Source organism: Ciconia boyciana, chromosome 1 (genome assembly GCF_034638445.1).
Source record: "Ciconia boyciana chromosome 1, ASM3463844v1, whole genome shotgun sequence".
NCBI classification, from domain to species: Eukaryota; Metazoa; Chordata; class Aves; order Ciconiiformes; family Ciconiidae; genus Ciconia; species Ciconia boyciana.
This window is the reverse complement of record NC_132934.1, coordinates 118,905,239-118,922,657: the sequence shown is the minus strand read 5'-3', so window position 1 is coordinate 118,922,657 and position 17,419 is coordinate 118,905,239. Positions and strand designations below refer to the sequence as shown.

Genomic DNA, 17,419 nt, shown 5'->3' with positions numbered 1-17,419 from the left:
GCTGCAGGCGGGGGGTCGGGGCGGCGCCCGGCAGCCCTGCCCGCCCCCGCTGGGAAAGCGAAAAGGTCGGGGTGGTGGGGCGCTGGGGGAGATGCGTGAACGCTGCAGTGTTGCCGTGTTGGCTGGGGTCGGTGCCTGCCTTTTCTTCCGCCCAGGATGGATTTGCCCTGCCCTAGGGCTTGCTTCCAATCAAAAAAGCCCAAAGCTCTCCCCCTCCCCAAAAGAAGAAGAAGAAAAAGGCATTGCTGTATTTGAGATGTTTTTACATTTACACTGGTCAGAGGGCAACCAGTCCCCAAAGTTCCCCTTTCTTTCAAATGGAAACCTTCCCATTTGAAATAATAATAAAAAAATTATATCCTTTGGACCTGGCATCTACGTTTCCTTCTTCCCACACCACCTATGGCTATGCTGCTTCTTGCCTTCTTCCCAACACCAACAGAGAAAGGAACCACTGGCCGTGTGGTTAAAGCCAAAACTTGTATTCCGAAGCCCTCACCAGTTATTACACTGCCTAATGCGACAGGTGAGAAAGCAGAAGAGAACAAATGAAGATTTACTGCATACAGATCAGATTTTTTAAATTAGTTTTTAAAAAGAAAGAGGACTACTAACTAGAGGGCAATGAGGATTTCCATGCAAGTACACCTAGGCTTAGAAAGCCGGGACAGCGAAAGTCCTTGTGCTTGCTTTGGAATTTCACTCGCACAGCGGAAAGCATGGAATTACACCCAGGAACTTCCTTGAAATTCAGTTAACACACATCCTGGATTATAACAGCACTGCGTTTTCCATAGCCAGAACACTCCCATACTGGTGCAACCCTTTCCACAACAATACCTTGCACACTGCAGTCTGTTAGTTGTCTGTATCAGACTGTCAAGTACTGGTCAGGGAAGAACGCTCTGCCTCAGCCACAAAAAAATCTGAAAGAACTTGAGCCTCTCCTGCTGGGGAGCTGATCAGCTAGCCTAGGCATAAAATTTCACAAGGAGAGCTGATCTGATCCAAGAGCTCACTGTACTGAAAAGGTACTCTTACCTTTGCATTCCTGTCACTTCTGCCTTAGTACAACTCTCTAACAAGGCCTTGAAAAACAGTTTGGTCCCAAATCCTGTTAACAGTAAGTCTTGTAAGTGGGTAACAGAATTCCCCGTACAACACCCACCGTCTGAAGAAGCACAGCCAGCCAGGGGGCTTGGAGCTCATTTAGGATGCCTAACTTGGGTCTGAGGGCATGCTTGGTGTGCCCAAGTGTTCTGCTCAAAACCCGACTGAGCCAGCTTTCTCCTAAGACCAAATACTTAAAATAAGCCAGAAACATTAGCCATTCTGCATAGTATTTATTTATAAACAAAAACATTGCATTTGATCACATACAAGTTTTGATCCTGCAAACTCAGATTTATATATTGTTTATCTTTTACAAAAAATACATTTTAACAAGTAAATAAACCCCATCTCCATTAGTCCACTGTTCTCCAAAGTGTAAATTTGCCATTTTTAATATAGACATATGCTATGTTTTGCCAGTTGCCTATAAGAAATTCAGCTACGGAGTCTGATGAAACATAATAAATAATGATTAAGAAATGGAAAACTACACACCAATAGATGGAAAATATAAACTTTTAAAAAGTCAAACAGTTATATTACAGCCACCTCTTTAAAAATCAAACATTCAATTTATCCATTATAAAGTACAAGTGTTGCATTACCCTTATTGGCATTTTAGAATAGATAGCATCTTAAAATTGAAGTACTGTCCATCGAAAGAAACTGACTGAACGACAACTAAAAGGAACAGAATCTAATTAAATCAGGACAGTAGCAGTGCAAAAGCCAAAAATGTTGGCTTTATAAAAAAAGACACTTCCTAGGAATGAACATACTGAATGCTATTTCATGATTTTTTAAAATTTTATTTTTTAAAAGCAAGAACCATTTTTCTTGATCACGGTTTGGATGACAAATACCACCAGAGAGTAAAAGGTGGATTTGCCATCTTTGCCACCTTTCTTCTCATTCCTGATGACTTCAAAAGAAAAACATGCAATTGGCTGAGAATACTGTCACCACTGTAACAGCAATTTCTCTCGGTACCAGTTCTTCAAGGAAGTTTTTGCATGAGCATTAGAGCATAGAACTAGTGGCTTAAGTGTCACTGTAAAACATTTACAAAAAAAAAAAGGGGGGGAAAAAGAGGAACTCCCCTATCTTGCCTATAATAAAGATGTCTAAACTTTAAGATAGCATAAACAAATTATATTTGAACATTTTCAGCTTTAGCTCACTCTGTAGTTGTTAACACCACAGATAAGGAAACATGCCTCCTTTTCAAAGTACTTCCATTCAACTAGTTAATCAAGGATTTAGTAGTCTGACCCATTTGTATTCAGCATGGTACATTCTGATAGGAAGGTAAGTTTCAGAGACGAATCTCAGCACACTCGCATCTCAGCCTGAAAGACTCCAAAGCAGACTATATGTTTAATACTGCAACAATTTGGGTTTTGAGATAATATAGATAAGCATTTGTATACAGCACAGAACCTCTATGTCAATCCTGTTCAGCGTAGGGCTTCCCTGAAACAAGGCCTTCAGGTCTCAAGAGGCGGTGTTCAATGCCGAGCAGAGGTTGCCCATGAATCCTACCCTAGCTTTAGATATGCCACCCCAGCTTGTTCTCTCCAGTGGTCCACCAGGATGCTTCCCATTCCACCAGCTGCCTTTGACTTGGAAAAAAGTAGGCAAGAGCTGTGTGTGAAATCTGACCGTTGAAGCTGTGTACTGTGAACCAGTACTGCTGTGTTCAAATGGGAGCTATAGGGTAGAACTAAAGATCCCTCTGACTGCGCTCAAATACAGACAGGTTCTTGGACGTAGGAAACAACAATCAAGTAGCAAGGACGGGACACAAACAGGCATGTGGTTTCCATCACTGAAAAGGCTGAAACATCCTAGCCATATCCCATGGAGTTGTTTATGCTGCAAAACTATGTACAGATAATGTTCTTTAGTGACATAAAAAAAAATCCAAAAGGGAGTCACAGATCATCAGTTTTCAGGATAAAACCCTTGAAGAATTTTTGTTCTTTTGGTAGTAAACCACAAATATTACCCATATGGCCAAAATTTTCATCTACTAGTTTCATTTCTATCCCATTAATGCAACATACAACATTCCTGATACCAATGAAGCAATACTGTAGTATACAACAACACTACTAAGGTTTGTTCTGAGAAGGAAATCCAGGAAGGTTCTTTTCTGAATTTTTAATATATTCCACTACTTCGATTTTAGAAGAGGAAATAACTGCAAGTATTAATGCTTATATAAGATCAAAAGTCAACAAAAAAGCTTTTGTAGAAAAGTATTAAGATTCCTAATAATAAAAATATTTGCAAGTTTAATTACAAATACATTTTAAAAGCAAAATTCTTAATTAAGTACATCAGGGTTGGTCAATATTGAGGAAGTGAAGATAACACCCACTGCATCTGTGGGAACATCTAAACGCGTAGAGTATATAAACTTATTGATCAAACTATGTTAAATATATAAAGTGAAGAAGCAGTATATACAATTTTGGGCCTACACAAGAGTTATAATGGAAGATCAAGTAAGAGTCTGCTAAAATCTTAAGATATTAAGTACTACTGATTTCATGCATTTGTTCTACAACTTGTCCTAAAATTTCATCTACTACATCAATATCATAATTTACTTGCTGCAAGTCTAGATCAGGCATGATTGTAGCCAGAAGTTGTCCAACATTCACTCGAAGAGAGCGTAGTTTCAGGCTGTGAAGAGGTAATTAGGTATGATTAGATGTAGATGAAGTTTTACCTTCAAATACACAGTACTTTATTTAACAAAGCTGGACTAATACTTTGTTCTGGGAAGGTTCCATGCATGACTTCCATAAACCAACAAAAAACTGATACAGTTAAAACTGCATCAAGAGAATTTCAAAATCTACCAGTTTTTTCAAAGCTGAGCCTCTCGAGTTTTAATTTTGAACGTGTATATTCCCTTAGTTTTAACCACATACGAAGGACTAAACTGAATTCTGCCTTTCCCAAAACAGATCAGAAATATTTCTGAATGCTTTTATTTAAGTTAGCAAATAAGCACTGCCACAATCCTTTATCCCACAACACCTTGTTATTTCTCAAAACAATATTAAGCCCCAGTATTTTTATACATTTAGAAGCACGAACTACTACCACCTATGGGGACAAATGAAGAGAACAAGAAGAGAGAAGAGAAGACAAGAAAAAGTAGTTTGTCCAAAGGCTTTAAAATATAAAGAGGAAATAAGGTAAGAGTCATAGTACAGGGAAAATGGTATGACTACTCTTTTTGCTTTCTTTCCTGGATCCCTTTGCTCTGTCCTCTTCCTGATTGAATTGCTTCCACATCACCAATCCTTTCTCTTAAGCATTTCCTTCTACCATCAGTTCCTTTATCATCTCCAGTAGCCAGTCTTCACAGTGCCATCATATCCCAATAGGACTTGTGGTGGAAGTTACTTACAAGTCCTGCATATATTTGCTAATTCTTTTAGGAAGCACAAGTCAGATGCTGTAAGAAGAAAATTAAACACTGGCAGATAAAGGGGAGATTTAACCACAGAAAAAGTTAGAGTGAAAGGGGTGTCTGGAAATCTTCCAGTCCACTCTCCCTTCCCCTTTCCCCCCCAATGCACATTGAAAGCAGGGCTAACTCAGATCAGGTTGCTTAGGAACTTCTTGTGTTTTGAAAATCTCCAAAAGATGGAGATTCCACAATCTTCCTGTGTCCCTTTTTCAGGGTTTGACTACCCTCACTGAGAACACTTTTTTTCTCTCTAATATTTAAACAGAATTTCCCTTGTTACAGCTTGTGTCTATTGCCTCTCATTCTATCACTGTGCTCATGAGAAGAGGCTGGCTTCAGCTTTTCTACACCCTCTCATTAGGCAGCAGAAGAGAGCAATAGGATTTCAAGGTAACCCACTCTTTGTAAGGCTATTTCCCTCAGCTTCCCCTTCTATATCAGATGCTCCAGGCCCCTACCAATCCTGGTCGCCCTTCAGTAGACTTGCTCCAATATGCCAGGGTCATTCATATATGAGGGAGCCCAAAACTGGACACAATACTCCATGTTTGGTCTCACAATGCACAATAGTAGGGAAGAATCACTTCCCTCAAACTGCTGGCTGAACTCTTTCCAATATAGCCCAGTAGGCACTGGGTTCTCCCACCACAAGAGTGCACTGCTGACTCACATTCAACTTTTAGTCCACCATCACAGGCCATCTTCTTCCAAGCTGCTTTCCTATGAGTAGTCTCCAGGTTGTTCAACTGCATGGGGTATTTCCAACACAGGTGCAGAACTTTGCAGTTGCCTTTGTTGAATTTCCAAGCGGTTTCTTTCAGCCCATTTTTCCAATTTGTCAAGGTCCCTCAACAGCAGCCCTGCCTTCCAGAGTATCAATTGTTCCCTCCAATTTGATGTCATCATGAATTTACTGAGTTAATTTTGCTCTGTCATTGAAGACATTCAATGAAGACTTGAAGGCATTAACCATTACTGGCCTCAATACTGATCCATGAGCTCAGCAGTCTGGCCAGTTTTACAACTCACCTCCTAGTCTACCTATCCAAACCATACCTCACAAACTTTGCTATCATGATATTATGGCATCCCACGTTGAAAGCTTTCTAAAATGAAGGTCCACAGAGCTGGTCATCTCATTGTAAAAGGCAACAAGGCTGCAAAGGCACGATTTGCCTTCAAGTAAATCCATGCTGGTTGTTCCTAATCACCTTGACTATCATGGGGCTGCAGGTGGCTTCCAGGTAGATTTGCTTCATGGTCTTCCCAGGGACTGAGGGAGGCTACACTGAGCAGCCTGTGGTTCTGCCACAACCTTTTGGAGATATCATCACAAGGCCAACTCTCCATCAATTGGCCAGCTCCCTCTGATGCATCTCATCTGGTCCCACAGACCTGTGTATGTCAAATTTGCTTAAATGGTCCTTTAATTCAGTCACCTTTTATTACAGGTAATGCTTCACTCCCTAAGATTACCATTTGGCTCAGGGACCTGGGTGGCCAGAGGGCAGACCTTAGCAGTAAAAAACAAGGTAAAGAAGATACTGGCTACCTCAGTAATTTGCACCTCATGTCCTTTGCTACTAAGCAACTGCCCCACTGAGCAGCAGGCCCACATTTTTCTTAGTTCTCCTGTTGCTGCTACTGTGCTTACAGATGCCCTTCTGGTTGCCCTTCACAGGCCTTGCCAGTTTTAACTCTAGCTGAGCTCTGGCTGTCAATTCCATCCTACATGCCCAGGCAGTGTGCCTATATTCCTGCTGGACTGCTCATCCCTGCTTCCATCTGGTACGTGTACTACTTTTGTGTGTTTGCTATTTCTATTAACTGAGAGCTGCAAACTCTGTATTTGTAAGTTTAAACCCTTGTTTAGTTCAAAGATACACTCTGGACACAATCTAGGTCCATAGTATTGGTCTGCAGCAAGAAGTTCTTGCAGGAAAGGTAATTTTCAAAACTAAACCCAAACTCTTTTCAGTAGAGTACTATTGATCCAAGAAAGAAAAACAGAATATAAAAGTGAAGTTCATCTGTACAGCATAAGCTAATGATCACCTTCTTTCCCGCCTCCTTTCTCTCTCCTTGTTCTGCAAGTCGTGTCTAGAAATTATATAACATTTTTGATATTTTAAGAAGTGTCAGTATGGCATTCAATTGTGCCAAGGGCCAACCCTGCTCACACAAATACCTAAATCATAAAAAAATTAAATAAATCACTTGATTAAAAAATGTTACTGAGTTAGGAGTCACAAGAGGCAGTAGAAGAGAATTCCAAGCATCACATTTTATTATATGATTATCAGACATGACCTTCATCAAGATGTTTCAGATACAATCAGCCAGCCAAAATCTTGCTTGAACTATAGTCTAGGAAGAACAAAATTGATACCTTTCTGCCTCAGAAAAATTTACAGAGTCTTCTACATTACTGGTGGTAGAATCATTTGCACGTGCTACTGCTTGTGGAATTGAAGCTTTTAACTGTGCGATTTCTGCTTTGAGTTCTTCACATTGACAGGCGATTTGATTTTTTTCCATTTCTAGTAGTTCATTCTGGCAAGTAAATAAAAAGTTTTATATATCAAATAAAATTGTGGTGGATTAAATAAAGACAACTTATACAAATTTAAGTCATTTAACTTTAAGTTGACTGCTTTTAATTAACTTTTCAGTGAGATTTTAAGATATGACAACCTAGACAAACTGCTTTAAAATAGCCAGCTGTCAGCTGAACCGCTGTATGTGTGCTCCCTCTAAGGCTGCTCAGTCTCTCTTGTCTTGCAGTCAGAGCCACTCAGAGCATTGCAGTCTCTCTCAAGTTTGCTTATTTCTATCTATGGAAGCAAAAAACCAGAAGTTCCTAGGCTAATTTAGTATTTCTTCCCCCTTTTAGGTGGCTTGATTAGTTAGTGAACTGAACTATACAACACATTGTGTACTAGAACTGCTATGAAACACCCATTAAAGAAATAAAAATAATTTAATTGTTAATTTGAAGGATATCACTGTTTTAACAAACATACCTCACTTTTATATTGGTCTCTCTCAATGGTGCACTTGTCCAGTTGCCTGAAAACATCGTCCACTTGCACAGCAATTTCATCTACCTCGCTCTTATTTTCACCATCAGCACACTTGCTGCATTCAGTTTTTAAGTTCTGCAGGGTACTGCATTGTTCCTTTAGTTTTGCTATTTCTTCTAAGGCCTTTTCATAGAGAATGGTCACTTCTGCCAAATTTCTTCCATGAACATTTTCTTCTTCAAATGAAGAAATTGTCTCAGTTGACTGATGGCACATTTCTTTTTTTACATACTTATTATTAATTTCTAAAATCTTCTGTTCCAGTGTTTCTACTTGTTTGGTTAATACTTCACATTTGTTTTGGTACATTTCTTTTTCTTTGTTTAATAATTGCAGCTGATTTTTCAGTTCATTTCCAAGACCCACATATGTCTCAGAAACATCATTAACATTGTGCTGCTTAGTTTCTATCTCTGCCCTGGGAACTGGAATACTGGTGTCATCTTCCACCTCCTCCTTTTTAACAACTAAGTTTGGGAGCTCTGTCTGTGTCGCTGAGGTCAGCTGTTCACTTTTTGATTCTGAAGTAGCTGCACTGGAAGGTTCTCCAACATCACAGTTTTCTTTCTGCTTCTCCTCTGGATCCAAATGAATACATTCAGTTTTTACTACAGGAACATCAGAATCTGCTGAAGGCTTTGGAGTACTGCTCTCCTCTAAAATAATGACATCTTCGTCATCACCATCATCACAGTTGTTGAATGTTTTGTCATTTAATCGAGGTGTCTTTAAAGACACAGGTGTCACGCAACTAGGTGTCTTCCGTTTAAGACTGAGAAGCAAAATATTACACTGATCATTGTATTGCTCAAATACTGCAAAGTCATTTGTTTCGAACTATGTTTAGTGTTTCTATAAGCACTATTAAAAACTACCACTCGATAACTAGAAACGGATGTGTCCCTGCATAGTATTTTAAGATGTATAGCCAGAGTAAATACCTTCCCTGTAAAAACAAGTGGCCGACGTCCACACACTAAATTATTACCTTCACACATTATTTTGAAACAGACTCACACTCAGTATTTGCGGGAACACCTCCCCGCACCCATTCCTTAACCGAGATTAAGGAAAACATACTGCTGAGTGTGGTTAACACAATACAGTCTTTTCCTAAACAGACAAACCACCAAGTAATTTTCCTTGCCAGTGCACAGCATTTTTTGCTGCATTCACTTTTGTACTTCACAAGGTTTCTAGGTACCTTTAATCAACCTGCTGCTTCCTATAGTCCCCTAAAGTGACATATGAATTTTGGCAGTGATCACCTGAAGATGGGACTACACCAAACACCATCATTTTCATTAACAAGTTATTAATTTTAGAAATAAATAGGAATCCACTTTGTACAGGTTCACTAACCTGTTATCAGAATCAGAATGAGGTGAAGATACTGATCTATTTAAAATAAGCAGAGGTCTTTTGACAGAAGGATCTGATGTTTCTGGTAAAGGTGATCTTGGAACAGCTTCCTTTCCACTCACAGCTGAGAATGCTTTGAAGTCTTTACTTGAAGAAACAGGTGTTTTTGAAAACATGTCCTTATTGATCTATAAGATAACATTAGTTAAGAATGAAAAGAAACAGACATTAGTAGATTCTTCAGAATAGGTTTAAGCAGTTCTCCTGACTACCTGCCAACACCTAAAATTCTGACCAACATTTCTTATGTATACTACAAGGATCTCCTTGAACCTGGGATCAGTATTTTGCAATAAAGAAAGGCTAACTAGACTCCACATTGCAAACCCTAGTTTTCTTAACTTAATGATCGCACAACCCCTCCCCCCAAACTCTACTGATGCATGTGAACTATTTCCTTCATGTTGGTTTAAGACGTACAACATATTACAAAGCAGCAAGTTCTATATCATAATGACAGACTTCTGGCACATTTCTCAGAGGACTTTGAATGCTGTACACCAGCTGCACGCTCCTCTCCATGTGCAGATTTCTTGCCGTCAGAAAGCAGTTTTCTGATCTTACAAGCCTTTCTCTAGATACAGCTATTTTAAAGTACCGTGTAGAATCTCAGGCAAGAGCTTTTCCCAATCTGTATCTCTGTCCGAAGTCTGACCATCATACACAAAGTATGGGACAGCCTTCTCTACAGCTGCTCATAATTAATTCAGTTTGTCTAAAATGAACAATACTTTACTTTTAGAAATTACTTTTGTACTTGGGTAAAAGTAACGGCAGAAAAATTAATACAATGAAGTATACAGGTTAAAACAGCACATGCAAAATCTCTTCTCCAGAAATAGAGTGATCTTAGGTTGGCACTTTACTTTGAAAGCAACTTAAGCTAAATCACACTTAGGAAATTTGATTCTGGGTTACAATCTACACAATCACTCAACCATGTTGATTTGCATCTGGATTTAATTTGAATTTGAGTGCCTCCTTGCAAAAGTACAGCTACTAAAAGTCTGTCCATCCCCACCCTCCGCCCCAATTTTAAGGGCATCTTTACTTTTATATCCTCATCATGTCTCCTACAACAAATCCACTTTCAATAATTAGGTGTCATGCCATAAAAACAGGTATGAGTGACTGTCATCTCTTCTAGTACTATTTTGTGAGAGGGCTTTGTCCCTTTCAAACTCTTTCTTAAGTACTACATAGAAACCAATAGTGTATTTTCCATCAGACAGGAAAGATGGGGGATTTTTGGTTTACTAATAGCAAGCATAACCTGTACAGCCATCAAAACAAAACGGGATGTTGAACCAGTTAGTTGGCCACTAGCTAAAGCAAACTCTAACTCAAAGCCTGGCCTGTTTGATCAAACTGCATAGTATCATTGCCAGCAAGAACAACTCTGCTACTATAGTCAGTTTCCTATCAACTTCAAGAGTTACCTGGTGGCTGTACTCTAGTCGCTTCTTCAGTTTTTCCTTGTCTCTGCACAGCAGCAAGGAAAAAAAATTAAGAACTTAGATTAAAATGTCAATTCATTATAAAACCAAACCAACCTCAAAATCTAAAAGCAAACACAATACTCCTTGTCTCAGCAAGATACAATAAAGTTCTAATGAACATATTCTGGTTTACTGAATGAAAATTTTCTGCATTAATTTAGAAGCTAGTATAGCTTAAAGTTAGCTTAACTTCAAACAAGTTCGCTCTCAGATTAAGATTTATTTTAAAAAATTGAAAAAAACCCAAAACTCCCACTTCTAGAATGCTAGCCAGCATTAATTAGAATTACCAAAGTCAGTTTTTTTCCAACCACCTTAGCTAAGAATCCTCTTATTCTTAAATAAATGTATTGAGGTATTCAGCTGCTTCAACGTGGACCTTGAAAATAATACTTACCTAGGCAAGGTCTCCTAACAGCCCTAGTAGCTTGCTTCTCTAACATCTCAAACCATCCTCATACCGCTTACTACTATGAAACAATGCCCCTCTGAGAGCTGTACTTGAACACCAATTGCTACATTGCTCTCCTTAGTAGTTATTAAATGAGAGGCCCTTTCGTTATGACTTTCTTAATTTTGATTTAGGAGGGCAAACAGGTATTAAGTCAAGGAGAAATTTGAATGTAATACCAACATGCTAATAACAGAAAAAAAGAACAGTGCTGTTCATCTAGTCACTGCTACGATCAAGTCTTGATTTCAGGGCACTACTTTCTGGCTGGATATATTCCCAAAAGAGGTGTCTCTGGGAATATATCCAGAGTTTCTCTCAGCTATACCACAGGTGAGAGAAGAGGGCATTTAGTTTTCACGTTCCTTTTCTGGTGTTGAGACACTTGTAAGAAAGTCTCTAGTACTCACTTTTTCTTGTAAGTTTTCTCATACGTAGGATGTATTAAGTCATCATCTTCTGGTTCTTCTGGCACACTACAATTCCTGAGTTAAGGAGGAAATAAAAAAAACCACGACAGAAAAAGCTTAACATCCATGCTCATAACAGGTGCTAAAATAAGAACTAAAAGCAATATTTAGATGTTCATCAAAATCTAATTTTACCGGAACTGTGGGTCAGGGTTCAGTGAGCAGTACCACTTTTCTGGCAAGTGCTCTATTCCATCTGGCAGCTTCCGCCATTTCAGGCATGCATCACATTGTACCCATGTCTGATCAGGCTGTTTTCTGTAATGGAAAAAGTATCACAACTTTCACATGAAAAGTTCGTTTTCATGACTGACTGTAAAAAAATAACAACAGTATGTGAAATTCTTCTTTTTAGAAGTGATACTCACTGTATCTCCTCAACTGGCAAAGCTAATGGATATTCTTCATTTTTCTTTTCGTTCATTTCATTCCAGTAATCATTAAGCTTTTCTCCTAATGCTGCTATTGTAAGTCTAAAAAGAAAAGTTTTTAAAAGACCACCTTAAATAATGAAATCCTAGCACAGAAAGAACCTTTATAAATGACAGTGAAAGAATAAACGTATCAACCACTCTAATATTTCTATTTGCACAACAGTAAGCTTTTTACTTTTAGAAAACCTTAGAAATTAGGAATTGTGTGAAGTCATGTTTGTCAGCAAAGAAATTACTGGAAACATGAGTTGGAGCACAAAGACTGAAATCAAGAGTGCTCAGTTCAGAAGTGCTGTGAATGTACAGTGCAAACCCTGATGCTTACCTCACCAGTTCAACCTCAATCATAGAAGAAACAAGTACAAAACCACCTTGTCAATCCAGTACCTAGCTGTGTATTTGGCTGATGTTTCTGTATATCCATTAACTGCAAGTTCATGACTACTCTAAGTTGACATACAACAATACTACATGGAGATTGCAAACTTACGATCGCTATAATGTAGTATAAAGTCTACATGCTACTAAAAGGAGCTGGCCAGTCTTACCCTAGGTTGATTTTTAGCTGGATTAGTTTCCTCGTCAGGGCTTATTGTGCAGCTCCACAACTACTAGAGCTATACACAGGAGGGAGTGGTGCGGAAAAAGAACAAGCCGCACAGGTGAGGTAGAGGTAAGACTGCCTCTTGTCAGCATGCTGAATTTATGTCAGAGTAAAGTGGCTGGGTAACCAGAGCCTGAAATTCAGTCCCTCCCTGCCTGGCTTATTCCAAGACCTACACCACCCTGTCCCTTGAACTAACACAAATGTTTGTGCAGTGAACTAGTCTGACCTAGAGAGTTTCGATCTAGATCACCTCTGAACCCAAGTCATGAATTTCTGTGCCAAAAAAAGGAAGTACCACAAGGGCAGAAATGAGCAGCAATACATGTATGGGATCACGTCTCTCTTCCAGAGAGGGAAGAAAGGCAGGTCAGCTTACACAGATCATGAAATTACAGCATCAGTTTTATGTTTCTGTTTTGGGCTGGAAAGTTACCTTTTGAAAACCTGTAGCACTCTTTGCAGAAAAACGTTTATAAAAGATCTTTCAAGTGTAGCATCTCTATGTCCACATTACAAGTGTTTTTAAAAAGAAACAAGCAAAAGCATTCAATGCTCACTGTGCCAGCCTGTGGGAACACAGTGCAAACCTTGGTCAACACAAATGACTATCCTATGGCATTCCTAATTTCTCCCCCGCTGCCAAGGGAACTGTTAGTGGCACCGCACAGGAAATGGTTCAGAGAACATCTGTATCAAAAAAACTAACACAAGAGCTATTTTCCAATTTGACCGATTCCCCGAACTGCTTTACCATGTGTTCTCGTTAATGGCTCTCCTAGCACAATGGTGATAGAAACATGGGAACTGCTTAAAGCTGGCAATATCACTGCAAAGAGCAGCACAAACTGCGTACCATTTAAAGATACCAGCAGATTAAACTGTAGTGGCTGTAGCAGCCATCAGGCTTGCTGCTACTCCTCCTCCAGAGGGCTGCTGTTCCAACAGCAGGAATGACCAGATTTATCTTGCTATAGCCCCTCAACTGCTGCAATTAACAGCTCTGTTTATTACAGCACTCTGGTGTGGTTTCTGGGTTATCTTTATATGCAAAGCTGCACATAAATCAGCAATTCAGGAAAGCTGTGGACAGCTCAGGTTGCCAGTGGAAGCTGAACCACAACTGGTTGAAGGGCAAAACATGCAGCTTGAAAAAGATAATGACTTCTCCTGCCAAAGTTTACTTCACCTATATTTGCAAGTCAAAACCCTGAATTTCTAAGTCCATGGCTGAAAGCAAGTGTTAGTGTAGTCCCACAAGTATGAGGTCGTTTACCCAGCGTGCGAGACGCCAATATACACACAGGGCAGAGTTATTTTATTTCATGTCTGTGCAGAGACATGACCTAGCGCCCTTGACCTCACACTTGTGGGATAACAGTTTTGGTGAGCCAGATGGGACTGAGCTGACAGCCTTGCTCGGTTCGTCTTGCTGCATCCGACGGGGAGAAGAGACCCGAGTGGACTCTAGTGCGCACCGACCTGTTGATCAGGGACTCTTTCAGCTCCTCTCCTGCAGTCGGGCGGTAAGCGACACAACGGTGTAACGCTACTGAAAAGAGGTATTTTTGGGGGGGATATGAGAAAAGGGGGGTAGGGGCAAAATCTCTTGGGAAGCAGGCAGCATTTGTTCTGTTCTAAGCTCTGCATAAGATGCATCAGGAAAGATATGCGTACTAGCATAATTTTATTTGTTTCTACACGCTATTCTGTTCTGAGTAACGAAGGGAGATGTCCCTTGTTTTGGTTTGTGTATGAAACGCTGGTTCTTTTTTGGTACCGATATGGGCGCTGCTGCTTCTCAGGAGGCACCCCTTTGCTCTCCCCTAGGATGCATCCTGAAGAATTGGAATAAAATTGGACTAAATAAGCTAAAATGGTATTGTAATTAATGGTGGCCACAATATCAATTGGAAGATGGTGAAAAATGGCCTGAGAATGGATCCTTGAAATAACACTATATTGCAATTAATGTTGTTTTGTCAGAGAACTGAAAAATGGGATGAAATACCTTATGTGGATATGTTTTTTGCATAAAGAAATTATTGGGATATTAGGAAGAAATGTGGCTTAGTGGAGTCTAAACATCAGATTGGAATATATATGGTAAAAGAGAAAAAGGAAGAGTCTTGTGTATTGAATCAAAACAATCCAGAAGGACTGTACAGTACTGTTAAAACTGTAATGATGACTCATAATCCCAAATAGGGAGATGTACATGCTCTCCTAGAATATTTGTTTACCACTGAGGAGAGGAGAACCATTTTAGAGAAGGCTAGAGAGGGACTGATCCAACAACAGGGGGGTGCCTAATGCCAATATGTACCTCCCAAAAGAGGATCCGGAGTAGGATCCAAACACAAGTGAGGGATTACAGAGGGTAAAGGAATATCAAAAGTTAATTTTGTATGGGATTCAACACGGAGTGCAAAAGCCTAAGAATTTATCTAAACTATATGAAGTAAGGCAGGGGAATAAGGAAACTCGGCCAGCCTTCTATGAGAGATTGTGTGAAGTAGCTCAAAAATGGACAGATCTGGATCCGGAAGATGACAGCAATTTTAAGTTACATAACATGCTGTTTATTGGTCAAGCAACAGCAGATATAAGAAAGAAACTGCAAAAGGTAGAGGGTGCAGATGACATGACAATCTCACAGTTATTGTCAATTGCATATAAGGTGTATAAAGTTTCCTCAGACGATCCTCTGGTTCCAGTCAAGCTGGGGAATGAAATAGTAGATTTTTTAATTGATAGTGGAGCCACACGTTCTGTAGTAACTAGTTTTAGGGGACCCTTAAGTAGAACTAAAATAAGCGTTGTTGGTGCAACAGGGAAAAAGGCTTTAAGGCTGTTTTTACAGCCTATGGAATGTTCAATTGGAAATACTATATTAACTCATAAATTCCTTTATATGCCAGAATGCCCCCTACCATTGCTTGGATGGGATTTACTTTGTAAACTGCATGCACAACTAACTTTTTCTGAAGACTCTGTTCAATTGCATATTCCTCCAGAGACTGCCTGGAAAGCCCAGATATGTTTGCTAACAGAGAAAGATCCTAATGAAGAAATGAATATTCCAGAGGAAGTACTGAATGTGATCATAGCTCTGGTGTGGACATTGAAGATACCTGGACAAGCGAAGAATGTGGCCCTGGTAAAGACTGAACTGAAACCAGGAGCTCAACTGGTAAGAAAGAAACAATACCCTATTAAGCTGAAGGCCCGAAAGGGATTAGAACCTATAATAAACTCCTTTTTAGAACCTGGATTGTTATGGGAGTGTCAACCTGAATTTAATACTCCCATCCTACCTGTAAAGAAGCCCCATTCTTCTGAATATAGACTGGTACAGGACTTATGAGAAATTAATGCAAGGACAGTAGATGTCCACCCTGTGGTTCCATATCCATATACCCTCCTTACTACAATCCCTAACAGTAATACTTATTTCACAGTATCAGAGTTAAAGGATGCCTTCTTCTGTACACCTGCGGATGAGCACAGCCAAACCATCTTCACCTTTGAATGGGAGAATCCAGCTACAGGACGAAAGACAACTCTGCTGGACTGTCCTTCCTCAAGGATTCAAGAACAGCCCTACCTTCTTTGGTAACATACTAGCCAAAGAATTGGAACTATGGCAAAATGATTGTGATGCTGTAACACTGTTGCAATATGGTGATGATTTGCTAATTGGTTCTGACAGTTATGAGGCATGTCTGGAAGCCACCATCAGTTTGCTTAACTTTCTGGGCTGGGCAGGGTATTGGGTTTCTAAGGCTCAGATTGGAGAAAAAAAGGTCCAATATATGGGGTTTGAAATCACCAAAGGACAGAGAGAATTAAGTACTGAGAGAAAAGAGACGATTTGTAGAATTGCTGTACCTACATCAAAGAAGCAATTAAGAGGATTTCTGGGAATGGCCGGATGGTGCTGCTTATGGATTCCCAATTTTGGACTAATTGACAAACCACTGTATGCTGCTGTGAAAGGACCCGAGGGGGTTCTTGAATGGACACCTGAATGTAGGAAGAGTTTTGATGAAACTAAAAGGAAACTCATGGAGGCTCCTGCTTTGGGACTCCCAAATTTGAGGAAACCCTTCCAATTATATGTACATGAACAACAGAAAGTGGCATTAGGAATTTTGACACAAAAATTGAGGAGCTGGAAAAGACTGGTAGGATACTTCTCAAAGCAATTAGATGAGGTCAGTAAAGGTTGGCCCGCTTGTTTGAGGGCAGTAGTGGCTACTGCAACTTTGATTGAAGAATCTCGGAAATCAACGTTAGGCTAACTGATTACTGTGTTTGTACCTCATGCTGTGTCTTCTCTCCTTGAGAATAAAAGGCATCATTGGATCTCCCCAAGCAGGGTAGCTAAATATCAAGCTGTGCTGCTGGAACAAGCTGATGTTGTAATCTCCCTGACCTCTGCTCTAAATCCTGCTACCCTGCTCCCGATTTCTGAATTTGGTGAATTGCATCATGACTGCTTAACCACTATCGAACAAGTATATTCTAGTAGGCCTGATCTGCGAGACAAACCCCTACCAAACACAGAACTGGAGTTATTTACTGATGGAAGCAGCTTTATGTTGGAAGGAAGACAAAAAGCTGGATATGCAGTGGTGGCACATACCCGGGCCTTAGAAGCTCAATCTTTGCCTAGTAATACATCTGCTCAAAAGGCAGAATTGGTTGCACTAACACAAGCTTTAGAGCTTAGTTAGGGAAAGAGAGTCAATATTTACACAGATTCTACGTATGCATTCGGAGTAGTGCACGCACATGGGGCAATTTGGAAAGAAAGAGGGCTATTAAGTTCACACGGGACTCCGATCAAA

The 17,419-nt window shown here is 39.8% G+C and overlaps 1 protein-coding gene across 1 annotated transcript in view; it reads right to left on the bottom strand.

Annotated features, from left to right (window-relative positions):
- Window positions 1-1,333: 1,333 nt before the first annotated feature.
- MORC3 (MORC family CW-type zinc finger 3) overlaps window positions 1,334-17,419 on the bottom strand; it is a 34,967-nt gene continuing 18,881 nt past the window's right edge. The window contains exons 10-17 of the mRNA XM_072846423.1: window positions 11,897-12,001; window positions 11,664-11,786; window positions 11,469-11,543; window positions 10,548-10,590; window positions 9,049-9,236; window positions 7,627-8,458; window positions 6,993-7,156; window positions 1,334-3,804 (exon numbers count right to left, since the gene is read on the bottom strand). Coding sequence (XP_072702524.1) covers window positions 3,651-3,804; window positions 6,993-7,156; window positions 7,627-8,458; window positions 9,049-9,236; window positions 10,548-10,590; window positions 11,469-11,543; window positions 11,664-11,786; window positions 11,897-12,001 — 1,684 coding nt within the window. The 3' untranslated portion in view covers window positions 1,334-3,650. The remainder of the gene's footprint in view (window positions 3,805-6,992; window positions 7,157-7,626; window positions 8,459-9,048; window positions 9,237-10,547; window positions 10,591-11,468; window positions 11,544-11,663; window positions 11,787-11,896; window positions 12,002-17,419) is intronic.